The sequence below is a fragment of the Chiloscyllium plagiosum genome, unplaced genomic scaffold (genome assembly GCF_004010195.1).
Source record: "Chiloscyllium plagiosum isolate BGI_BamShark_2017 unplaced genomic scaffold, ASM401019v2 scaf_8868, whole genome shotgun sequence".
In the NCBI taxonomy this organism is placed as follows: Eukaryota; Metazoa; Chordata; class Chondrichthyes; order Orectolobiformes; family Hemiscylliidae; genus Chiloscyllium; species Chiloscyllium plagiosum.
Window position 1 is genome coordinate 598 of NW_025209666.1, and position 8,229 is coordinate 8,826.

An 8,229-nucleotide genomic window follows, 5' to 3' on the forward strand; every position below is an offset into this window, starting at 1 on the left:
GCCATGGGAAATTGTCCCATAGTGCCCAGGGATGTGCAGGTTAGCATGGATTGGCCATGGGAAATTGTCCCATAGTGCCCAGGGATGTGCAGGTTACAGTGGATTGGCCATGGGATATTGTCCCATAGTGTCCAGGGATGTGCGGGTTAGCGTGGATTGGCCATGGGAAATTGTCCCATAGTGCCCAGGGGTGTGCAGGTTAGGGCGGATTGGCCATGGGAAATTGTCCCAAAGTGTCCAGGGATGTGATGTGCAGGTTAGGGTGGATTGGCCATGGGAAATTGTCCCATAGTGCCCAGGGATGTGCAGGTTAGGGTGGATTGGCTGTGGGAAATGCAGTGTTCTGAGGCGTGACTAGGATGCTGTTTGGAGGATTGTTGTGGACACGATGGGCTGAATGGCCTACTTTCACATTGTCGGGAAACGTGCAAGTCAGGGAATGGAGGCTGACTGACCCCCTCGATTGGAACGTAACCACATCTGAAGGAAACGTTCATTATTCTTTGATCTGTGTCTGAGAAAATTATGGTTTGCTTTTTTCATTCAGGGAATGAGGGTGTCTCCAGCTGGGCCTGTATTTATTGCCCATCCTTAATTGCCCAGGGGGCAGTTAAGAGTCACCCATATTGCTGTGGGTCTAGAGTTACGTGTAGGCCGAGACCAGATACGAATGGCAGTTTCCCTCCCTGACGGACATTGCCCAACCCGATGGGGCTTTCCTAATTGTCAGCAATGGATTCACAATCATTAAACTTTTAATTCCTGCTTTTTATTGAATTCAACTTCCACCATCTGCCATGGCGGGATTCGAACCTGGGTCCCGGAACATTACCTGTGTCTCACGCCAGCTGGAAAGGAACTTTCAGACGCGGCCACCAAAGGCTCTAGAGAAATGCAATTGTCTCTTTCGCTGACAGATGAGTGAATTGAAATGCGACCAAAGAGGACTACAGGCAGTCGAAACGTAAGAAGGAGACAGAATCAAGTGGTTACACACAGTGTTTAATATCTATTACAGCAACATAAGAATCCAGTTCCAGAATGTTTGGAGTCATTGTGAGCGTGTTTTCGGATTTTAATTGGACCCGGTTACCGAGCAGTTACAGTATTGACTCAGACCCACCATTTAGCGTCCGATCCACAAAGGAAGACTCTCTAATTAACGTTAACATCTGCATTTACTGTTGCTCCGGTTTCATTCACGTCCGTCTTTGAAGAATTAGCGCCATCGAGCACGTTCAGGTTGAGAGTTGCAAACACTGTGATGTGGCTCCGCTGTTGATGGGATAGGATCGAGTTTGAATTGATTCACCTTGGGATGCAGACAGACTCTAACCCCACACCTTTAATGCATTGTCTGAGCTGAGATATCACCCTTTTCTTAAAAAAAAAAACCTTAAAATATCTTGGGGCTGTGACTTGAAAGAAATTCTGGGAGCTACATGTTAATAAATCGAAACCTGTGACCCATTCTAAATGATTAAAGACTTAACACCAATCTCGGTTTGTTCAATATATCACTTGTATGACACTTTGATCTTTTACGATAAATTCTATGTCTGATGATACCTGATCCTTTATTCCTGATGAAGGGCTTTTGCCCGAAACGTCGATTTTCCTGCTCCTCGGATGCTGCCTGACCTGCTGTGCTTTTCCAGCACCAGTCTGATTTAAACTCTGGTTTCCAGCATCTGCAGTTCTCACTTTTGCCTAGTTTTGTGATACCGCCCCACTAGCCACCTGATGAAGGAGGGGCGCTCCGCAAGCTGGTCCTTCCAAATAAACCTGTTGGACTATAACCTAGTGTTGGGTGATTTTTAACTTAGTGACACTTAATGGACACTTGCCAAACAAAGAGACCGTGGAGTGCAGGTTCATAGCTCCTTGAAAGTGGAGTCGCAGGTAGATAGGATAGTGAAGAAGGCGTTTGGTATGCTTTCCTTTATTGGTCAGAGTATTGAGTACAGGGAGTTGGGAGATCATGTTGCAGCTGTACAGGACATTGGTTAGGCCACTGTTGGAATATTGCGTGCAATTCTGGTCTCCCTGCTGAAGGAAGGGTGTTGTGAAACTTGAAAGGGTTCAGAAAAGATTTACAAGGATGTTGCCAGGGTTGGAGGGTTTGAGCGACAGGGAGAGGCTGAACAGGCTGGGGCTGTTTTCCCTGGAGCGCCAGAGGCTGAGGGTTGACCTTACAGAGGTTTATAAAATCATGAGGGTCATGGATAGGGTAAATAGACAAAGTCTTTTCCCTGGGGTGGGGGAGTCCCGAACTAGAGGGCAACCTTTTAACACAGAGGGTGGTACGTGTACGGAATGAGCTGCTGGGGAAGTGGTGGAGGCTGGTACAATTGCAACATTTAAGAGGCATCTGGATGGGTATATGAATAGGAAGGGTTTAGAGGGATATGGGTCAAGTGCTGGCGAATGGGACTAGATTAGGTTGGGATATCTGGTCGGCATGACGAAAGTAATGACGTTGGAGATCAGAGTGGTGCTGGAAAAGCACAGTGGGTCCTCCCTGATGAAGGGCTTTTGCCTGAAATGTCGATTTTCCTGCTCCTCAGATGCTGCCTGACCTGTCTGATCGGGCATAGACTGGTTTGGCCGAAGGGTCTCTTTTCCATGTCACCTCTCAGAAGATGGAACTTGAACCCAGGTCCCCTGTCTCAGAGGGTAGGGTTGCTACTCACTGCACCACTAGACCACCATGGCTTAGTGTGCGACCGAGGCCGAACTGTATTCCATCCTTGGCTGACAAGTCAGATGGGCAAAGTGATATTTTAAATCTCATTTCCCAGGCAATGCTAACTCCTCCAGAGATTCCAGCTTTGAAATAGTGAAGGGCTGCGGAGAGACATCACGAGACGCGTACGTTACCTCGCTGATGATAGTGACTCACCTTTCTGGTAAAAGGCTGGGCATCAGACTTGCCGTCTGTGTGAACAAAGACAGTGGAAGAGAGTGAGAAACATTTCCCTCCGCTTTTACAGTGGAATCCTAACTGATCAAGAATCTGTCTATCTCATCCTTAAATATACACAAGGACTCTGCCCCGCGGCCCTCTGTGGTAGGGAGCTCCAAAGACTCACAACCCTTTTGAGGAAGAAATTCCTCCTCAGCTCAGTCTGAAATTGGTGCCCCTTTGTTCTGAGATGGTGCCCTGTCCTCCTAGACTATCCCATGAGAAAAAACTTCCCTCTCAGCATTGACCCTGTCCGGCCCCTTCAGAATCTGATATGTTTCAATGAGATCGCCTCTCGTTCTAAACACCGGTGAGGAGAGTCCCAACCCGTGTAACCTTTACTCATAAGATACTCCCTCTATACTGGGATCATCCAAATGAGCCTTATCCATCCAATTTCTCCCCCAAGACAAACCCATCACCCCAGGCTCACACTAGTAAACCTTCTTTAAGGCTGTTTCCAATGCTGACCAAGCTCTATATTCCCCAAAGTGGGAGATGTTAAAAGAATCCATGAGAATATTAAACTGCTTACCCTCCATTGTCTTCTGTTTCTTCACAATCACAATGGCGAGTGAGACAATTATGATCAAGATCCCTATGATGGTCCCTGTGACAATGAGCACCATGGTGGATCCATAAAACTTGCCTATAAAGTTCCACACGGAGAAGAAGTCATTAATTTTCTTCCATAGACAGCTAATGAACGAAATTATCCCATTGCGAGCCTTGCTTACTCCAGACATTACTCTGGGTGGCTCAGTGTTAGCAAATATGCCTCACAGCATCAGGGACCCAGGTTCGATTCCAACCTCAGGCAACTGTCTGTGAGGAGTTTGCACATCCTCCCCCTGTCTGCGTGGGTTTCCTCCGGGTGCTCCGGTTTCCTCCCACAGTCCAAGGGTGTGCAGGTCAGGGTGGATTGGCCATGGGAAATTGTCCCATAGTGCCCAGGGATGTGCAGGTTAGGGTGGATTGGCCTTGCTAAATTGTCCCATAATGTGCAGGTTAGGGTGGATTGACCATGGGTAATTGTCGCATAGTGCCCAGGGATGTGCAGGTTAGGGTGGATTGGCCATGGGAAATTGTCCTATAGTGTCCAGGGATGAGCAGGTCAGGCTGGATTGGCCATGGGAAATTGTCCCATAGTGCCCAGGGATATGCAGGGTAGGGTGGATTGGCCATGGGAAATTGTCCCATAGTGCCCAGGGATGTGCAGGTTAGGGTGGATTGGGGATGTACAGGTTAGGATGGATTGGCCATGGGAAATTGTCCCATAGTGCCCAGGGATGTGCAGGGTAGGGTGGATTGGCAATGGGAAATTGTCCCATAGTGCCCAGGGATATGCAGGGTAGGGTGGATTGGCCATGGGAAATTGTCCCATAGTGCCCAGGGATGTACAGGTTAGGGTGGATTGGCCATGGGAAATTGTCCCATAGTGCCCAGGGATGTGTTGGTGAGGTGGTTGAGCCGTGGGAAATGTGGGGATTACATTGGTAGGTTGGGGGTTGAGTTTGGATGCTCTTTGGCGAGTTGGTGCAGACTCAATGGGCTGAAAGGCCTCCATCTGCACTCTATGGAACTCCACGATCGTCACATGCATCTGGCATTAGTTAAGACAAAAAAAAAATCTTCCCACCCCCAAAAGCCCTTTAATTATATAGTTGAAGATTACCTGCACGGAGCGAGTCTGGTTCTCTCACTACAATTATAATTTCTCCTTTCCCCTTGCCAAGTTTGTTTGTAGCTTCGCAAATCCATGTTCCGTTGACAGAATAATCCACTTGTTCAATGATCAGCTGATCCCCCGCTATGCGGGCACGTTCAGGTACAACCCCTGAGTTCCTGGGAATAACAGACCCAACTCTCAGTTACCTCTGCTCTGGTAAGGGCATGGTTGGTGTCCTTCAACAATACATTAAGATCGATTTCACTCTGATCTCGATAGCTATCCCCTTCCTGAACAGAATGCAAGACTGTTTCTGGGAAGGGATACAGAAGGTGAGCGATAAGCCGGGAGTCAGATTGGAGGCTAGCATTGGTTAGATGGACATAAAGGAGGAGAAAGTGAGGACTGCAGATGCTGGAGATCAGGGCTGAAAATGTGTTGCTGGAAAAGCGCAGCAGGTCAGGCAGCATCCAAGGAACAGGAGAATCGACGTTTCGGGCATAAGCCCTTCTTCAGGAAGAAGGGCTTCCTGAAGAAGGGCTTATGCCCGAAGCGTCGATTCTCCTGTTCCCTAGATGGACATAAAGCCATTCGGCCAAGCCAGCCTGTATGAGGATTTATTGCCTCCAATCTTCTACCATCCTTCTCTATCAGAATTGATCACCCTAATGTCCCAGTCACATCTCTCTCCCATTCTTGTCTGGTTGTCCCTAGCGGACATTGATCTCATTAGGGTCTTACTCTCTCCACAATCTGGTGGGCTCCACAATCATATCGAGTCATAGAGTCATACAGCATGGAGAGAGTTCACACCGAACACAGTCCCAAACTAAACTAGACCCCCCCCTGCCTGCTCCTGGCCCATCTCCCTCCAACCCTTTCCTGTCCATGTCCTTATCCAAATGCCTTTTAAACGTTGTAATTGTCCCCACACCCCCCACTTCCTCAGGAAGGTCATTCCACACACGAACCACCCTCTGGGGAAAATAATTGCTGCGCCCACCCCCCCGTGTCTTTTTTAAATCTGTCTCCTTAAAAATGTGCTTCCTAATTAGATTAGATTCCCTACAGTGTGGAAACAGGCCCTTCGGCCCAACAAGTCGACACCGACCCTCCGAAGAGTAACCCACCCAGACCCATTTCTCTGACTAATTTACTGAAGCCTATGGGTAATTTAGCATGGCCAATCCACCCTGACCGGCACAGCTTTGGAGTGTGGGAGGAAACTGGAGCACCCGGAGGAAACCCACGCAGACACGGGGAGAATGTGCAAACTCCACACAGAGAGTTCACCCGAGGTTGGAATCGAACCCGGGTCCCTGGCGCAATGAGGCAGCAGTGCGAACCACTGAGCCACCATGCCACCCACTTGATGTTCCCTAATCTTAATGTTGCCTATCTAAGGGAAAGGAGAACTACCAATGACTCCAACCACCCCTCACTATTTTATAAGCTTCTATCGGGTCACCTTTTGGGGAAGTGATAGATTAATGGTGTTAGCACTGCACTGTTAAATGCGGAGACCCCGATTATGTTCTGGGAACCCGGGTTCGAATCCCACCACTGCAGATGGTGGAATCTGAATTCAATAAATATCTGGCATTAAGAGTCTAATGATGACCATGAACCCATTGTCGGAAAAACCTCATCTGGGTCACGAATGTCCTTCCGGGAAGGAAACTGCCATCCTTACCTGGCCTGGGCCTACACGTGACTGCAGACCCACAGTGGTGCAGTTCAGTCTTAACTGCCCTCTGGGCGATAAAGGTGACTCCCTTATTGAATAAATGCATTAAAAAAAATTCTCTCAGCCTCCTACGCTCCGGGGAAAATAGTCCCAGCCTATCCAGCCTTCCTTTAAAACTCAAACCCTCCCATTCCCAGCAACATCCTGGGGAAATCTCTCCGGAATCCTCGCCAGTTTAATAATATCCTTCCTATAACAGGTAACTGGACAGAGTACTTTTTTAGATTAGATTAGATTACTTACAGTGTGGAAACAGGCCCTTCGGCCCAACAAGTCCACACCGACCCGCCGAAGCGAAACCCACCCATTCCCCTACATTTACCCCTTTAACCTAACACTATGGGCAATTTAGCATGGCCAATTCACCTGACCCGCACATCTTTGGACTGTGGGAGGAAACCGGAGCACCCGGAGGAAACCCACGCAGACACGGGGAGTACTCTTCTGGAAGAAAAAATTTGAACTTTATGGTAATGCAGCCCTGAAGTTTTTTTTTACAGTTCACATTAATGAGTGAATAAATAGGTGGAAGCTAACTTTTCTGGTGATTACAAACATTGGTAAGGAGGCAAGTTGTGAGGATGAGGTGAATGGCCTACAAGGGGATATAAATAAGAGGAACAAGTGAGTAAAAATTAAGTGAATGCTGTATGAAATGAGACAATGTGAACTTTACACTTCACACGTGAGGGGAGTTGAACCTTACTTAAACAGAGAAAGCTAGCAATGGTGCAGAGGGATCCAAGTAACCTGATACAGAGAATCTTACAGCACAGTGGAGGCCCTTTGGCTACTTGAGCCTCCCCTGCCAAAAAATACCCTGCTCCCTACACAGGTCCCACTATCTAGCACTAGACCCTTCGCCTTCAATGTGGTGATATGTCAAGTGTTTGGAAAGGTTGTGAGGTTTCCTGCCTCAGCTCCCCTCCCAGGCAGCGCATTCCAGATCCCGAAACCCTCCGGGAAAGACGAAATATTCAGGAAGGAGCTGAGGGGTAACTTCCTCACACAGAGCATGGTTGAGGCAGGTACACCAGTAACATCCAAAAACCATTTGGATCGGTACATGCATAGTAAGGTTTCAGAGGGATATGGACCAAATGCAGGCAGCTGGGACTAGCTGAGTGGACATCATGGTCAGCACGGACCAGTTTGGGCAAAGGGGCCTGTTTCCACGCGGTATGACTCTGACTCCATGATCGAAGACATTTTACTCAAATTCCCTCTAAACCCTGTGCCTGTCAAGTCAAATTGATGTCCTCTTGTTGTTCACCCTTTGACTAAGGGGAGCAGCTGCTACCTACCCACCCTGTCCATGCCCCTCATAATCTTATATCCCACTTTCACATCACCCTTAACCCTCTCTGCTCCAGGGCAACGTCCTGGTGAATCTGCCTCTGTATTCCCTTCCAGTGTAATCCCATCCTTCCTGGAGAGGGAAGAGTTAGAGAGAGAGAGCAATTGAATTGTTTTTATGGGAGAATGTTCAGTATTTTTATGAAATATTAGAACTAACGTGATAGGCAGCACGGTGGCTCAGTGGTTAAAACTGTGCCTCCCAGCACCAGGGACCTGGGCTCGTTTCCACCTTCGGGACTGTCTGTGTGGAGTTTGTACATTCTTCCCGTATCTGCGTGACTTTCCCCCAGGTGCTCTGGTTTCCTCCCGTAGTCTAAAGATGTGAAGGTTAGGGTGGATTGGCCATGGGAAATTGTCCCATAGTGCCCAGGGATGTGCAGGTTAGGGTGGATTGGCCATGGGAAAATGTCCCATAGTGCCCAGGGATGTGTAGGTTAGGGTGGATTGGCCATGGGAAATTGTCCCATAGTGCCCAGGGATGTGCTGGTT

General features: G+C 48.3%; 1 protein-coding gene across 1 annotated transcript in view; it reads right to left on the reverse strand.

Annotated features, from left to right (window-relative positions):
• Window positions 1-981: 981 nt before the first annotated feature.
• The window catches only part of LOC122546810 (nectin-2-like), a 15,273-nt gene continuing 8,025 nt past the window's right edge, over window positions 982-8,229 (reverse strand). The window contains exons 2-5 of the mRNA XM_043685437.1: window positions 4,641-4,829; window positions 3,501-3,614; window positions 2,903-2,937; window positions 982-1,275 (exon numbers count right to left, since the gene is read on the reverse strand). Coding sequence (XP_043541372.1) covers window positions 1,156-1,275; window positions 2,903-2,937; window positions 3,501-3,614; window positions 4,641-4,829 — 458 coding nt within the window. The 3' untranslated portion in view covers window positions 982-1,155. The remainder of the gene's footprint in view (window positions 1,276-2,902; window positions 2,938-3,500; window positions 3,615-4,640; window positions 4,830-8,229) is intronic.